General features: G+C 40.3%; 1 protein-coding gene across 4 annotated transcripts in view; it reads right to left on the bottom strand.

The window, feature by feature from the left end:
* Positions 1–17,723, bottom strand: part of dync2i1 (dynein 2 intermediate chain 1) — a 104,797-nt gene that overhangs the window by 14,839 nt on the left and 72,235 nt on the right. For all 4 annotated transcript variants that reach the window (XM_072576192.1, XM_072576191.1, XM_072576190.1 and 1 more), the window contains 4 exons: positions 14,321–14,483; positions 10,038–10,151; positions 8,588–8,649; positions 1,302–1,353 (listed from right to left, as the gene is read on the bottom strand). In XM_072576192.1, coding sequence (XP_072432293.1) covers positions 1,302–1,353; positions 8,588–8,649; positions 10,038–10,151; positions 14,321–14,483 — 391 coding nt within the window. The remainder of the gene's footprint in view (positions 1–1,301; positions 1,354–8,587; positions 8,650–10,037; positions 10,152–14,320; positions 14,484–17,723) is intronic.

Consider the following 17,723-nt stretch of genomic DNA (forward strand, 5'->3'; position numbering starts at 1 on the left):
GGAGTCTAATGGTGACCATGAAGCCATTATCAATTGGCAAAAAAAAAATCCATCTCGGTCACTAATGACATTTAGGAAAGGAAACTGTCATCCTTACCTAGTTTGGCTTAATACTCTCAGCAATGTAGGAGCAAATTACTGCAGCTACTGGAATCCGTACCGAAAACAAAAAATGCTGGAAATCACAGCAGTTCAGGTAGATTTCTGTGGAAAGAGAACGAACTAACGTTTTGTGTCTAGATGACTTTTCAAAGCTCTGATGAAGTGTCATCTAGTTTCAAAAGGTTCATTGCTGTCTCCCCACAGCAATGTGGTTGACTCTAGGGATGGGAAATAAATGCTGGCCTAAAAAAAAATTTGTTTGCCTTAATAAAAATCCAAAATCTGTCAGAACAACTCTCTCTGTAATTTGTAATTAAAAATTTCCTTCTGAAAGTTTCTGTTTTGGATCATTAATTTCATTCCTCAACTCATACAATTTTTAAAATTTTTTCCCTTTTACTGAGCAATCGACGATTTGGCTCTACTTCACTAAAGAACAAACTTGTCATTATCCTGACCCTTCACACCCTCCTAAATGCAGCCAATGAATTACTTGGACCTTTCTTTCCCGATTCATTTAAGGCAGCCACAGCAACCAATTTGCCACAAAGCAAGATCTCACAAATAGCAATTAATCTGTTTCTGTTGTTTCCATTTCAGGGGTAAATGCTCAATGCAAATGGAACAAATTACCTGCTCTTTTTTTTAAGTACCAAGAGGTTAGATTAGATTACTTACAGTGTGAAAACAGGCCCTTCAGCCCAACAAGTCCACACCGACCCGCCGAAGCGCAACCCACCCAGACCCATTCCCCTATATTTACCCCTTCAACTCTCACTACGGGCAATTTAGCGTGGCCAATTCACCTAACCTGCACGTTTTTGGACTGTGGGAGGAAACCGGAGCACCCGGAGGAAACCCACACAGACACGGGGAAAATGTGCAAACTCCACACAGTCACCTGAGGTGGGAACTGAACCCAGGTCTCTGGCGTTGTGAGGCAGCAGTGCTAACCACTGTGCCACCGTACCGCCCAAAACTCACTAAGAGCAGATGAGCAGAATGTCTCATATATAATTCAAATATTCCCTTTCGTACTATAACCAAAGTGTAAGTATAGATTATGTGCTCAAGTCCTGGAATAGGACTTGAACCCATGACATTCTAAACTCAGAAGGTGAGAGTTCTGCAATTCTGAAACTTGAAACTGATTTTCTGTTTAACTATTTATCCTGCTGCTCTACATAAACCATACATACCCAAATCAATTAAAGAGCCAGCTAGATCTGCCTTTTGGAGTTCAACCACCACCTGAAAAAAAAATAGAATTTATATAGCACCTTCCACTGCCTCATCAACAACAAACCTCATTTATAAAGTACTATTAATGTAAAAAAGCCTCCCAAGGTGCTTCACAACAGTGTTGTCAAACACAACTTGACATTGTGCAGCTAAGTAGATTCAGAGGATAGGTAAATAAACACTCAGTGTAAAATAGAAACAAACCAAATCCTGGAAAAACTCAGCAAATCTGGCTGCAATCTGTGAAAATAGAAAAGGTTATCATTTCAGTCTGGTGTGACTCTAAAGATCAGTTCGACAGAAGATTCATACCAGATTTGCAGGAATAAATATTTCAGTCTTGCTGGACCTGCTGAGCTTCTCTGGCATTCTATATTTGTACTTGGTTAAAAAGGTTGGTTTTAAGGAGTGTATTTAAAGAATAAGAGCAGCACTGAGTGAGATAGAGAAGAGGAAAGAACAGAGAAGGAATTCTACAGCTGATGACCTTCCACACTTAGGTGAAAACAACGACTGCAGATGCTGGAAACCAGATTCTGGATTAGTGGTACTTGGATGCTGCCTGAACTGCTGTGCTCTTCCAGCACCACTAATCCAGGACCTTCCACACTTAATTCAGTTTAGCACTTTGATAAGCAGGGATACTCTAAAACAGCCTGTCCCAGTTGTTGCTTCCCTTCCCAACTCTCTCAACTGCTCTTTCACCCTTACCTGTTTCCTCATGCTCACTGCTCCTTTCCCTAGACCTTACTCACAATGAGGGCTCAAGAAAAGGTCAGCAAAAGAGCATGATGATTGGCAACTAAATGTTCCAGGATATAGATGCTTCAGGCAGGAGGGAAGTAAAAGGGGGTTGGAGTTGCATTGCTGGTCATTGCTGTGCTAAAGGAGCACACTGTGGAGGTCTTGGGTAGTGAGGCGTTATGGGTGGAGCTGAGAAATAAGAAGGGTGCAGTTACATTGTTGGGGCTGTATTACAGGCCTACCAACGATGATTGTGAGGTAGAAGAACAAATAGGTCAACAGATTATGGAAAGATGTAGAGGCAATAGGGTAGTGGTGATGGGAGATTTTAATTTTCCCAACATTGACTCGGATGCACTTAGTGTCAGAGGTCTAGATGGGGTAGAATTTGTAAGAAGCGTCCAGGAGAGTTTTCTAGAGCAGTATGTCAATAGTCCTACGAGGGAAGGGGCCATATTGGACCTGTTACTGGGAACGAGCCAGGATAGGTGGTAGAAGTTGCGGTGGGGGATTTCTTTGGGAACAGTGACCACAATTCTGTAAGTTTTAGAATACTCATAGATAAAGAAGAGAGTGGTCCTAAGGGAAGAGTACTAAACTGGGCCAATGCCAATTATATCAAAATTAGGCAGGAGCTCAGAAATGTGGATTGGACACAACTATTTGAAGTGAAGTCCACATTTGGTACGTGGGAAGCTTTCAAAAATAGGTTAAAGATAGTGTAGGATAGGCATGTCCCGTTGAAGGCAAAGGATAGGAAGGGCAAGATTCATGAACCGTGGATGACAGGAGAAATTGTACGACTAGCCAAGAGGAAAAGGGAAGCATACATAAGGTCTAGGCAGCTAAGAACAGAACGGGCCCTGGAGGAATATCGGAAGAGAAGGACAAGTCTTAAACAAGGAATCAAGCGGACTAAAAGGGGTCATGAAATAGCTTTAGCAAGCAGAATTAAGGAGAATCCTAAAGCATTTTATTCTTATATAAGAAGCAAGCAGATAACTAGAGAAAGGATTGGTCCACTAAAGGAGAACGAAGGAAGGCTGTGTGTCGAACCTGAGAGAATGGGTTAGATTCTGAATGATTACTTTGCATCAGTGTTCACTGAGGAGAGGAACATGATGAATGTTGAGATTAGAGATAGTAGCTTGATTAGTCTGGATCACGTTGACATAAGTAGGGAAGATATGTTGGGTAGGCTAGAGGTTATTAAGGTGGACAAATCCCCAGGACCGGATGGGATCTATCCCAGGTTGCTGAGGGAGGCGAGAGACAAAATAGCTGGGGCCCTGACAGATATCTTTGTAGCATCCTTAAAAACAGGTAAGGTGCTGGAGGACTGGAGGGTTGCTCATGTTGTCCCCCTGTACAAGAAGGATAGTAGAGATATTCCGAGTAACTACAGACCAGTGAGCCTGACGTCAGTGGTGGGAAAGCTGCTAGAGAAGGTACTGAGGGATAGGATCTATTTATATTTAGAAAAGAATGGGCTTATCAGTGATAGGCAACATGGTTTTGTGCGGGGGAGATTGTGCCTTACCAACTTAATAGATTACTTCGAGGAAGTGGCCATGTTGATAGATGAAGGAAGGGCTGTTGATGTCTTATACATGGACTTTAGTAAGGTGTTCGATAAGGTTCCCCATGGGCGACTAATGGAGAAAGTGAAGTCGCATTGTGTGCAGGGTGTTCTAGCTAGGTGGACAAAGAACTGGTTGAGCAACAGGAGACAGAGGGTAGTAGTTGAAGGGAGTTTCTCAAAATGGAGAAAGGTGACCAGTGGTGTTCCACAGGGGTCAGTATTGGGGCCACTGTTGTTTCTAACATACATAAATGATCTGGAAGAGGGCACTGTTGGTATGATCAGCAAGTTTGCAGATGACATGAAGATTGGTGGAGTAGCAGAATGCATAAGGGACTGTAGAGAATACAGGAGAATATAGATAGACTGGAGAGTTGTCGGATGGTTTTCAATTCAGACAAATGTGAGGTGATGCATTTAGGCAAGACTAATTCCAGAGCAAATTATACAATGAATGTAAGAGCCTTAGGAAAAGTTGATGGGCAGAGAGATCTGGGAGTGCAGGTCCATTGTACCCTGAAGGTTGCTGCACAGGTGGATAGAGTGGTCAAGAAGGCATATAGTATGCTTGCCTTCATTGTTTGGGGTGTTGAGTAGAAGAGCTGGCAAGTCATGTTAAAATTGTACAAGACATGGGTTCGGCTACATTTAGAGTACTGTGTACAATTTTGGTCACTGCATGACCAAAAGGATGTGGACGCTTTGGACAGGGTGCAGAGAAGGTTTACGAGGATGTTGCCTGGTATGGAAGGTACTAGCTATAAAGAGAGGTTGAGTTGTTTAGGTTTATTTTCATTAGAAAAAAGGAGATTGAGGGGGACCTGATTGAGGTTTACAAAATCATGAAGGGTATAGACAGGGTGGATAGAGACAAGCTTTTTCCCAGGGTGAAGGATTCATGCTGCAGTTGTATAAGACTCTGGTGCGGCCGCAACTGGAATATTGTGTGCAGTTTTGGTCGCCATACTATAGGAAGGATGTGGAGGCACTGGAACGGGTGCAGAGGAAGTTTACCAGGATGTTGCCTGGTATGGTAGGAAAATCCTATGAGGAAAGGCTGAGGCACTTGGGGTTGTTTTCATTGGAGAAAAGAAGGTTTAGGGGTGATTTGATAGAGGTGTACAAGATGATTAGGGGGTTAGATAGGGTTGACAGTGAGAACCTTTTTCCACGTATGGAGTCAGCTATTACAAGGGGGCATAGCTTTAAATTAAGGGGGGGTAGATATAGGACTGATGTTAGGGGTAGGTTCTTCACTCAGCGAGTCGTAAGTTCATGGAATGCCCTGCCAGTAGCAGTAGTGGACTCTCCCTCTTTATGGGTATTTAAGCGGGCATTGGATAGGTATATGGAGGATAGTGGGTTAGTGTAGGTTAGGTGGGCTTTGATCGGCGCAACATCGAGGGCTGAAGGGCCTGTACTGCGCTGTATTCTTCTATGTTCTATGTTCTAATAACGAGAGGTCACGCTTTCAAGGTAAGAGGTGGAAAATTGAAGGGGGATTTACGCGGGAAGTACTTCACACAGAGGGTAATGGGCGTTTGGAATGCATTGCCAGTACAGGTGGTAGAGGCAGGCACGGTAGATTCATTTAAGATGCGTCTGGACAGATGCATGAGTAGGTGGGGAGCAGAGGGATACAGATATTTAGGAATTGACCGACAGATTTAGACAGTACATTTGGATCAGCTCAGGCTTGGAGGGCTGAAGGGCCTGTTCCTGGGCTGTAAATTTTCTTTGCTCTTTGTTCACTGCACTTCACATGCCTTAGGTTGACCCATAATGCCCTTAGAGAGTGAATTCCATGATTTTGAACTAGCAACAGTGAAGGATAGGCCATATATTTCCAGTCAGGATGGTGAGTGACTTGGAAGGGAGCTTGCGGGTGGTAATGTTCCCATGTATCTCCTGCCCTTGTCCTTCGAGATGTAACTGGCTGTGGATTTAGAAGGTGCTGTTTCAGGATTTTTGGTGAAGTTCTGCAGTACATTTGTAAACAATACACATTGCTGCTACTGAGCATCGATGGTGGAGAGAGTGGATGTTTGTGGCTGTAGTGCCAATCAAGTGAACTGCTTTGTCCTGAATGATTACCAGCTTCTTGGGTGTTGTTGGAGTTGTATCCATCCAGGGAAGTGGGGAGTATTCCATCACACGCCATATCACAAACATTCATTCCCACCCCCATCCCCCATGCTGTCTCAGAGCTGGGAAATAGCTGTCGGCAGACCCTCCCTTGTCTCCAATCTGTGCCCAACTTGCCCAGACTGGAGTAAATGAAGGCCTCCTCTGCAAGCCTGGGAGGCCATTGCCCTGGTTTCCCTGGCAGTTTCTCATCTGCTGGTCAAGCAGGTATTCAGATTACTGGTGACTCGAGGCCCTTAAGACGCCTTTAAATTGATCACATTAGTGTCGTAATTGTTGGTACTAAGAGGACTTTATTGCTGAGATACCGAGAAGGGGGAGAGAATCTTTCAAGGGCCAATTCACTCAATTACTTGCCCTCCTGGCCATTTCCGGCAGGGGGAGAATTATGTCTATGGTTTTGTGAGGAGAGGATGGGGCAACCAAGAAGACTTATTCCTCACATAACCATATTAAACATGAGAGTTTACTACTATTCCTGCTTTAACACTGGCTAGTAGAGTTTCTGCAGCATCAGGAAACCTGGAATCTGAAGGAAGATGGGGAGTGCAGATTGCAAAAGACAAATGCCTTCCCAGCACTGCACGCAAACAAGGAAGTGAAACAAAACTTCAAACCACTAAGCTATCCAGCTAATGCCCTCACAATTGCATAGCCTGCTGCAAATTTTCCAAGTCCAATTCACCTCTCCAGCTACTCTGATGTATCAAAACACCCAATCCACTATCTTTATAGGAATCCCATCGTCCACTCAAGCCATGCTCTCCCCAACCATGCAATCGCAATATTATCCCCAATATTCCATCCATAATCCCCCAAAAGCTATTTATCTCTCTGTTATAAAAGGGAATGGCTTTTTCCCTCTGCAATACCTGTTCTAAACCTCGCAATTACTCTCCCCCCTTATTTCCTCTCTGCACTATCAAGGCATAATGCACTTATTGTATTTTGTTTTTAAGCAACATAGCCTATCTGCAACATTAGAATTATATGTTTCTAGTCAGGTTATATTTCAAGAAAAGTTCATCTTCACAATCATTGGCATAAGAGGAATGCGCAGTTTCCAGTTTCTCATCTTGACAAAAACAGCTTTTACTAAGACCACATAATTTCCTTTCCCCAGACCCGTGGCTCATTCCTTTGACTCCAAAGTTTCTGGTACAAACACAAGAACTCAACATCAAATTGTCAGGATAAGGCTCACTGTGTCCTTTACATTCATCTTATCTTATTGAATAACCTTTCTAATTATTAAAGCTATGCTGGACTGTTAACTGTTAACATTTAAAACATTATTAATTAATTGAGTGACCAGCTCAAATAATCATCAAATGATTAATTCCTGGTCTTAAAGCAGAGACTCAGGTACACAACAATGTATTTTTTTGTTTAGCTTTCAGGTTCTTCACAAACGGCAGGGTTTGCATTTATTGTCCATAGTTGTTCTCATGCTGTGACTTCTTGAACAGATGTAGTTCTTATGCTCAGAGTCCTCTCATTTAGTGCTAGACAAAGAATCTCTGTTACTGGGTCAAAAAGGTGAAAAAAAGAAATATGTCCATGTCAATTTGTTTAAGACTCGGAAGGGAAACTGGAGATAACAGTTTACCCATACTGTTGTTACTCTTGATGGTAGAAGTTATAGGGTTGACAGCAGCTACTGATAGAACCTTGGTAAGGTTCTACTGTGCATCCTAAAGAGAGTACAGTGTGCCATCAGTGGGTGATACAAAGTCCAAGTACAGGGCAGGACCTGATGGTGTTGAGCTTCTACTTTGATCCCACTCACCAGCTCATTTCCCAGGTACTCCTTAATATCTTTCTTCTTCAAGTTACTACCAAATTCCCTTTTTGTAAATAACACAGCACAGCATTTCTCACTTTAAGGAACCATGCTTCAATTATCGTTCAAGCATTTACAAATTGCAAACCTGCACTTCAAAACTATACTTATTCCATCTTGCAAGTAAACCAGATTGTAAATTAAAAACATTTAAAAATAAAGTGAAGGTCACACACAGTGTGATACTATGGTCACATGTTTAAGCACTAGTTAGTCTAAATAATGTGTTTCTCCACCAAAACCAAAGCCTTGGTTCATATAAACACTAGAATAAGCTGACAGCTCATAAAAAAGCCATAAACATTATAAACGATTTATAATGTGACTCATGAAATAGCAAACATCAAAAGAATTGGAAGAGGACAAGCTCTCTCAAAAATATGAAAAACTGGTTCAGGACTTAAACAGAGTATTGCTTATTTACAGTGAGGGAATGTTGCTATCCAGTTCCAAGAAATTAGATTTTAATTTTAATGCAATATAACAATTTTAAAACTTCTAGCAATTCTGAATTAAATTATAGATAATTGAATGAAACAATTAATTGAATTAACTAAATAATAAAATAAATAATGACCAAAATAACTTGAATTTGAGAATAATATTTGGAGTGTCCTTCCAAAAACTTTAGTTCTATTTATTAAAACATTGTTAGGAATATTCAATAAATAGAGAAAAGTGAGACATGTATAAATATACAGTTGATTCAAGTGCAGAATTGTAAATTTCCTTTCAATTTCATTTTATAGATATTCTGATGCAAACAGAAGTTAATTATTCAAATGCTAATCCAAAATAAAAATATATGTTCCAGAGTCACAAACTTTTACTGGCCTGTACTATAAATAGATTAATGTATTTTGTTAATTCACCAATCGGAAATAAAAATTACTTAGACTTTTATGTGGAGTAACATGACTTGTGCTTACCCACAGATTAAGCAAACCACCTTCATCCAGCGTTGCAAGTTGAAATGACAGGCCTGAACTTCCTTATGCAAAAAAAAAAGAAAACTGTTAAATACCAAAACATAAAAATATAATTGCTAACTATTCCAGTAAATTGGAATTATTTTGATTTCAACCACATGAATATATTACAAAGATAAAATTCGAAACCACATAATTAATCTTTAAGTACAATCACTGATGCCCTGTAGGAAACTTGGCTGCCAATCTGTTCTCAGCGTGTTCCCACAACAGTAAAGTGATAACGATTAGATTTTATTTTTTGAGCTGTTGATTGTAAAATAATTATTGACCAGTGAAGTGATTGTACAGAGGTCAGTCAACTTTACTTCATTGAATAGGAGTGTCCCGATTGGGGCTGTTCATTTGGTCTAATCAGAGAGCCTTGGCTGATAAATAAAAAAAGGGAGTGTCAGAGGTATTGCCACTCTGATAGCTGACTCTGAATGAGGCAGTACTAAAGTCATGAGACAGTGCTAAGTCAAGGACTGTTCATGTGCAAGTAAAACGTGACTTGATGACTGGACAGCAGCCTCTGTGGAGTAATTTCAACCAGGGCAAGGGAGATAACTTCACTGCCCCCTATTGAAACAGTCTGGGATTTTACACATCTCCTCAATAAATGTTAACTTCCTTAACATTTCATCCAAAAGATTACTCCTCCAACAGTTCGGCAGTGGATGGAGATTTGCACCAGGTGGAACCCTCTGTCTCCTGACTTGAGGATAATATGTTGACAAGTGAGCCACAACTGTGGTGTTCAGGTCACACTAATGTGGCAAGTTTAGTCTCAGTCAGGTTATGAAATGTATGCGCCAATCAGCAGGCAAGACCAATTCTGATGGGAGCCATGATAAAGTAATAGCAAAACAATTTGGTTGACTACTTTGTGGTTTTCATCTGCAGTTCAAAGCACATAACTACAGAATCACAGATTGGCAAAATATGAGCAGGAATACATTTGTCTGCTGTATTGGTCATGAACACTGCAGAATATATTTAAATCTTGAATCAATAAGTAGAAAAGCAGTTAATGAAATTTAGGTGGAGTTTTCATTGCTCTCATTATTGTCATAATTTCCAAATTAGTAGTTGTGTTAACACAGTAGACCTCAAATTAAATTGTCAATTTTAGTCTTTATGTGATTTTGTTCAGACTGAAATGACAGGCCCTAAACATTTAATAATGGGAGAGACATAAAACAGGGTTAACAAGAAGTCTCATATTTATCTAAGTAAATAATAGCTAAATATAAATATATAAACAATTTTGTTTCTTTTTACAGCACATCATTGATTATAAAATATACTCAATATAAACAAAATACACTAAAAGGATTTTGTGGATGACAAATGATGATCTTTACTAGAAAAACTGATGGAAGACCCACAATGCTGACTGAAAACTGACCTTTCTGCGATGAAAAGAGTGAAAGCCCAACATCATGATTATCAAAGCAAGCAGATGACACCGGATAAACAGCTTTCACTGCACAGGAATGATTGACAGCTGTGAGAACACCATCTGTAATGAAAATTCATTCAAATAAAATCACATATCCTCACTTTTTTTTGGTGTTACCAATACTTAGTAAGTACATTTATACTGATTGCAATGTGAATTCAAATTATGAGGTTCAGGAAGGAGGCACACCACAATAGCAAACATGTCAACTATCAACTTACAAATCCATTCAAATTGAGAATGCACGAGTCTATAGCACACAAGCAGATTACACAGCCCAAGTGGTTAATCTGTGCGAGACACTGTCCAACCCTCTGGACAATGAAATAACAAAAATCAGGAAGAATTTACCTTTGCAGTACCCAAATTATTTTAGAAGAAGATATTCTCAGGACTAATGAAAAAAAGTAATGAAATGAGAACAAATTGTCTCTAGACATTGATGGTGAGTTATATTGCTGACATGCCATCAATCTGTGTTTCAATTAAATTCACACAACAATTAAAAACTTTGGTGGTAGCTTACTATCTCAATAATCCAAAACACCAGTGATTATGACATATGGGATCATCTTTAATTCAGTAAGGCAGTCACTCCAACTGGTCACTGTTAATCCTTACAACTATAGAGGAGATTCTTCTCAGTTCTTGCTAAGAATCTCTAGATTCTTTTAGGAATTTTTGTGAAATCATGAAGGAAGCAACAGCTAAATGCTTTTTATCGGCAATAGTTTCACTTTAGAGTCAGCCACACAATAATTGTGGTACACTACTTAGGTGAATCTTGCTCAGCAAATAGAGATCATTGAACTCGAACAGTAAAGGCAGTAGCTATGCAGATTTATTGCTGTGTCAGACAGCAGTGTAGGTTTCTCTTCCTATTTGAGTCACTGCCCAGGAGTTCTCTGTCCTTTTTAAAGTGCCGCTGTTTTGATCTTTTCTTCCTCAAACATCCAAAACAGTGTAACAGCTTATATAACAGTAATTACTGCTCAGGGAATACAGTGAAAACTAACCATTTGGATACAGAACTGGCTCAAAGGTAGGAGGCACAGGATGGTGGTGGAGGGCTGTTTTTCAGACTGGAGGCATGTGACCAATGGTGTGCCACAAGGGTCAGTGCTGGGTCCACTGTTTTTTGTCATCTACATAAATGATTTGGATGTGAACATGGGAGGTATAGTTAGTAAGTTTGCAGATGACACCAAAATTGGAAGGGTAGTGGACAGAAAAGAAGGTTAACTCAGAGTACAATGGGATCTTGATCAGATGAGCCCATGGGTCGAGGAATGGCAGATATAATTCAGTTTGAATAAATGTGAAGTGCTGCATATTGGAAAGGCAAATCAGGGCAGGACTTACACTTTTAGTGGAAAGGTCCTAGAGAGTGTTGCTGAACAAAGAATTCCTGGAGTGCGGGTTCACAGTTCCTTGAAAGTGGAGTCGCAGACAGATAGGATACAGAAGAAAGAGTTTGGAATGTTTTACTTTATTTGTCAGTGCATTGAGTATAGGAGTTGAGAGGTCATGTTGCAGCTTTGTAGGACATTGGTTAGGCCACTTTAGGAATATTCTGTGCAATTCTAGTCTCCCTCCTCCAGGAAGGATGTTGCGAAACTTGAAAGGGTTCAGAAAAGGTTTACAAGTACGTTGCCAGAGTTGGAGGATTTGAGTTACAGGGAGAGGCTGAATAAGGTGGGGCAGTTTTCCCTGGAGTGTCAGAGGTTGAAGGGTGACCTTATACCATCATGAGGGGCATAAATAGGGTAAATAGGCAAGGTTCTTTTCCCTGGGATGGGGGGGGGGGGGGGGGGAAAGTCCAGAACTAGAGGGCACAGGTTTAGAGTGAGAGGAGATTCATGCAGAGGGTGGTGTGTACATGGAATGAGCTGCCAGAGGAAGTTGTGAAGGCTGGTACAATTGCAACATTTAAAAAGCATCTGGATGGGTACATCAATAGGTTTAGGATTGGTAGGGATATGGGCCAAATGCTGGTAAGTGGGACTAGATTAATTCAGAATATCTGGTCGGCATGGATGAATTGGACCAAAGGTCTGCTTCCGTGTTGTACATCTCTAGGACTCAATGACTCAAAAACATAGCTTCTTTTTTTTTATTTACGCATGAGATATGAGAATTGCAAGCTGGCCAGTATTATTGCTCTTTCTCGTTGCCATTGAGAAGGTGGCAACAAGCTGCCTTCTTCAATCACTGCAGTCCACATGCTTTAGGTTCACCCACCACGCCTTTATGGAATGAAATCCACAATTTTGACCTAGCAACAGTAAAGGATAGGCCATTTATTTCCAGTTAGAATGGTTAATGACTTGGAAGGAAGCTTGCAGGTGGTGGTGGCCTCTTGTATCTGCTGCCCTTGTCCTTCGAGATGCAACTGGTTGCGGGTTTTGAAGTTGCCATCTAAGGATCTTTGGTGAAGCTCTGCAGTACATTTATAGATAATACAGACTGCTGCGACTGAACATCGATGGTGGATGGAGTGGACGTTTGTCGTGGTGTCACTCAAGTGGACTGCCTTGTCCTGGATGGTGTCCAGCTTCTCAAGTGTTGTTGGAGCTGCACTTATCCAGGCAAGTGGGAAGTATGCCATCACACACCTGACTTGTGCCCTAGATGCACAGGCACTGTGTTCCAGATGTGATTCAATTGGTCCACTGTTAGGCTTTAAGCAAAACACACTTCATTCTTAGACTACAGTTAAAATACAAACAAAAAAATTACCAAACCTTTATCTCCACTGAAATACTTAAGAAAAGAATATATTGTTTAACTACTATTCACCGACTGTTCCAAGAAAGAAGCATCCCATAAACACATCCATGGCAAAAGCAAATTCAGCAAATCCAGTCCAGTAGAAGGTAACACCAAAATAAACATTACTACAAAGGAAGAACTCAAAGTTAGAACAGAAAGAGCTGTATCTAGTAGTTTCAAACCCCAACTTTAACTGAAAGCAAAATTAAAAAGGTGGGTCTGTGTGAACCTGACTCCATCCACTCATGCCTCTTTTGCCTAAGTTAGAAAAACTCTTAGGGAACTCAAAGTGGTTTACCCACTGTTTTTGAAACAAACATTCTGGTCCCAGGGTGATAACACTACTCTGCAAAAGAAATAGCACAGAACGAATCCCTTTAAAGGCACATATCATCACACCATAAATAGGGAGACCAATAACATACTCTTGCTCCACAAACTGACAATTTAAAGTAGATTGCAGATAGGTGTAGTTCCTCTTGGCCCTCTCAAATAGACCAGACAGAATATTGTGCCTGGACTTCAGACTTGCTCTATAATTTTGTCCTTGGAAATCACTCCACAATGACAGTGAAAGTGTGACTGCACCATAAAAAACAATTTTGTTTTGCTACCCATCTCCTGTTCTCATTCCCAAAAACAACAGATGGCCAGTAGTGAGAAGGATACGCAACCCACTGTCAGTACAGCCCAAATATTAGTCAAAGAAGAACAAAAAATAATGACCCAAGATTGATTGCTTTTAAATATACTCATAGACATTTTCGTGCTTGCAGAAAATACGCAATTAGGTTTTCAACGTTTGTGTAAAGATTTGTAGCTCAGGTGCCACTTGGCGTGGTTGCGGGTAACAACCCACCAGGACAAAAGACCCTATACCCATCATGTGCAAAACAAACAGAATTTACAGGATTCCATGCAAAGACTTCATGAAACACTATATCAAGCAAACAGGTAGACAACTAGAAATCCACATCAACAAATACCAACTAGCCACTAAACACCACAACCAGCTGTTCCGAGTAGTCAAACACACAGGTGACAAGGATCACAAATTCGACAGGAAGGGAAACACAACAATCATAGGACAAGCCAGACATAGGACAGCCACAGAACTTCTAGAAGCATGGCACACAGCCATGGATTCGATCAACAAGCACATTGACCTAAACCCAATATACCAGCCACTACAACAAACAACCGGAACTGGCATCCGGAGGTAGCGGAAACGGAACCAAAGAAATTCCCAAAGAGACAGTACAGCAGCACTTTAACAGGAGGCTCCAAAGCACTGAAGATGTCACCCAGACAGGGGAAGAAACGACTGCAAATGAACTTCCCAACTCAGCGACCATGCCCACAATCACAGCAATTAGGTTTGTTCGACCTTAGATATCCTTTACAAATCAATATTGGTTCTCTTGAACCATTCAGTTGCTTTTGCATCTTTGACTTACCAGTTGAGAATGTTGGAGTTCTGAGAATCCACTCTTGGCCCCCAATCTGAAGAGTGTAATGCATAGTGGAATGTTCACGAAGATCCCAAGCTATGACTGAACCATCTACTGTTCCAGCAAACACAGATACCACATTACTTGGGCCAAAGCAGCAGCATTGTACCTGCAGTAGAAGTCACACTACATCAGCATTTACTTCAATATTAAACTTTTAATATGATTGGATAGAAAACTAGCTTGAAATCTGAAAAACAGAGTGAACAACCTTAATTGGGGGCAATAACTAACAGAACACAATAGCAACCTATTGAGTCTGCTGCCCCTCTCAATACAGAGCAACTTAGTAGCATAGATGTTTGCAATGTTCGAACATGTACTGACCATATCAAGTTACTTGTGCATATGAACAAGATAGAAGCATGACACAAGTACCTTAAACCTGTGAACATAACTGCATAAGAAATAAGCACAGAAATAAGCCACATAGACCTGTGCTGACATTCAATATTGTTTACTTTCTATTCCAACTTCACTTTTCTGACATTTCTCCACATTCCATGATTGCATTAGTATCCTAAAGTCTGCATATATTCAGAACTGAGATCAATTATGTCTAATCACTCACAGACGTCTGGGATAGCAGATTCCAAACAGTTACAATGTTGAGTGATGCCATTAGACATCAATGGAGCCCAAAAGGAAATGCCTCTTCTTCAGAGACCATGCCTCCTAATTCAACCAGCAATTCATGATAACCACCACTGATTGGCCAAGACCTTAATTGGACCTAAGTCATATAAATAAACTGGCTAAATGAGCAAGGCAAAGGCTGCGTTATGGAAAATAACTTCACTTCCATTTCTCTAAGGTCTTTCCACCATCTGATTGTCAAAACTCAGGAGCTCAGAACAATAAAAGGCAACTTGAATGAAACATTTACCCGAGTAATATTAATAGGTCGCATGGAGAAAGGATCTTTCCTCTTTTGTGAGAATCTAGAATTAAGGATCATTGTTAAATAATTAGGTGGAGAGAATGAGAATTTTTCTCACAGTCATGTATTTTGGAAGTCAGCTTCCATTGTTTCGAGAAACAGTCTTTTTGATTTTTTTTAAAAGGTATGTAGATTCTTGAGAAATGGGGAGGGAGTGTTGAAAGGTTATAGAGGGTAGGCAGACAAGTAAATCAGACAAGTCAAGATGTTATTGAACGTGGAGCAGGGTTAAAGATCTTTATACTTGTTTTAAACTTATATGTTTACATGTTTCTAATGCATCAATTCCTATTTGCCTGGACAAATGCATCTCCAACAGCACTCAAAACCTCTTCTGGAATATTGTGTCCAGTTCTGGTTGCCCAATTATATGAAGGATATTATCAAGCTGGAGGGGGTTCAGAAGAGATTTCTGAATGTTGCCAGGTGTGGAAAGTTTGAGTTATAACGAAAGGCTGGATAGACAGGGACTTTTTTCACTCGAAAGTTGAAAGATGACCTGATAGAAGTTTATAAAATAATGAGAGGTATAGATAGAGTTGATAGTAGTTGGTTTTTCCCTAAGAAAATGGAATTTCAAGACTTGGGGGCACCTTTTTAAGGTGAGACAAGAGAGATTTAAAAAAGACATTACAGGCAAACTTTTTACACAGAGGGTGGTTTGAGTGTAGAATAAACTTCCTGAGGAAGAGGTGAATGCGGAAACAATTACAACGTTTAAAAGACATTTGAATGGATACATAAACAGAAAAGGTATGGAGGGATATGGGCCAGGAACAGGCAGGTGGTACTAGTTTAGTTCGGGATTATGTTTGGCATGGACTGGTTGGACCAAAAGGTCTGTTTCTATGTTGTATGAGACTATGACTCTATGATAGTTATGGCATCCTATTCAATACGTTAAGGATTCAATTCCTCCACTACCATTGTGCCACTACTGAAGACTCTATCATCTGCAGGTTGCAGCGCAGCAACTTGCTCAGGGTTCTTCAATTACACCTTCTAAACCTGCGAGCTCTCCTACTCAGCATAAACAAAGCAGCAGGGTAAGGGAACACCACGACCTGCAAACTTCCCTTCAGTTACACATCATCCTGTGCTTTCATTGTTGCCAGTCAAAATTCTGAAATTTCCTCCCTAACAGAATGGTGGACATTCCAAAAATACACAATATTCAGCAGTTCAAGAAGATAGCATACCAATACCTTCTGAAGGACAAATAAATGCTAATCTTTCCAGCTAAACCCACTTGTGATGAACAAACAAGATAATTTTGGACACTAAAAGCAAAAGCAGGGGTAAGAGCTTTACAAGCTCTTAGTGACGCTACAAGAGTTATTGAACAAGGAAGGGAGGCAATAGCAGAGAGCTACTTTCACTGGGCTGGTAATCTAGAAATACAGGCAATGTTCTGGGGACTCGCATTTGAATCCCACCACATCAGATGGTGAAACAAAATCAATAAAATCTGCAATTAAAATTCTAATTACGACTGTGAAAACATTTTTGATTATCCAACTAGTTTAATAATGATCTTTAATAACACAACACTATTATTAATATTCAATGGTACATCTGACCATGATGATATCGATAGGAGTGACCAAGACACAGTCCTTGTGGAAACGAAGTCCCATATTCATATTAAAAATACCTTCCATCATAAGTGTGGCACTATGATTGTGCTAAATGATAAAAACCTTTAACAGATCCGCAAACTCAAGCTTGGCATTTAGGAGGTAGGATGGATAGTCAGCATGGTAGAACTATTTCCAAACAATATGCAAACTCAACCTGATGTGTCACTCAATTTATCATTATCATCAAACCAGGGAATCAGTCCTGGGTCAATGAAGAGTAAAGAAGGTTATTCCAGGAACAACAATAACCATGATTACATAATTTAAAAGGTCCCACAGGAAATTTGGGCAACAATCTTCACCACCAATGCAAATTTATAAAAGCTACTCTTATTAAATTAGTAGTAGCTATACGTCACAGAGCCCAGCTCTTTAGAATTGTCCAATCTCATTTCATATATGTTCCTTAGAAATAGCATTTCGTATTTATTTTCTTGCTAGAAATCGCTGGAATTGAACTGGTAGGTACATCCCAAGGATGTTACATGATTGTAGCTTGCTGCTTAGGGTTTTATAGAGATCTATTTTGCTTTTATAAACAGTCTCTGCCCTTAAAAGTAAAATATTGTAAGATTCCATCACTGCACTCAGGTTTATACCTATTGTGATTTACATAGGCACAGACACTAGAACACCACTACTCCATTACTTACTGGTTCCTGTGTGTAAATGATATCAAGAGGATACACTTTTTCCATCAAGGTTTATCAAATGCATGGTGGCACAGTAGTTAGCACTGCTGCCTTCCAGTGCCAGGGACCCAGGTTCA

This window comes from Chiloscyllium punctatum, chromosome 8, assembly GCF_047496795.1.
Source record: "Chiloscyllium punctatum isolate Juve2018m chromosome 8, sChiPun1.3, whole genome shotgun sequence".
Classification (NCBI taxonomy): Eukaryota; Metazoa; Chordata; class Chondrichthyes; order Orectolobiformes; family Hemiscylliidae; genus Chiloscyllium; species Chiloscyllium punctatum.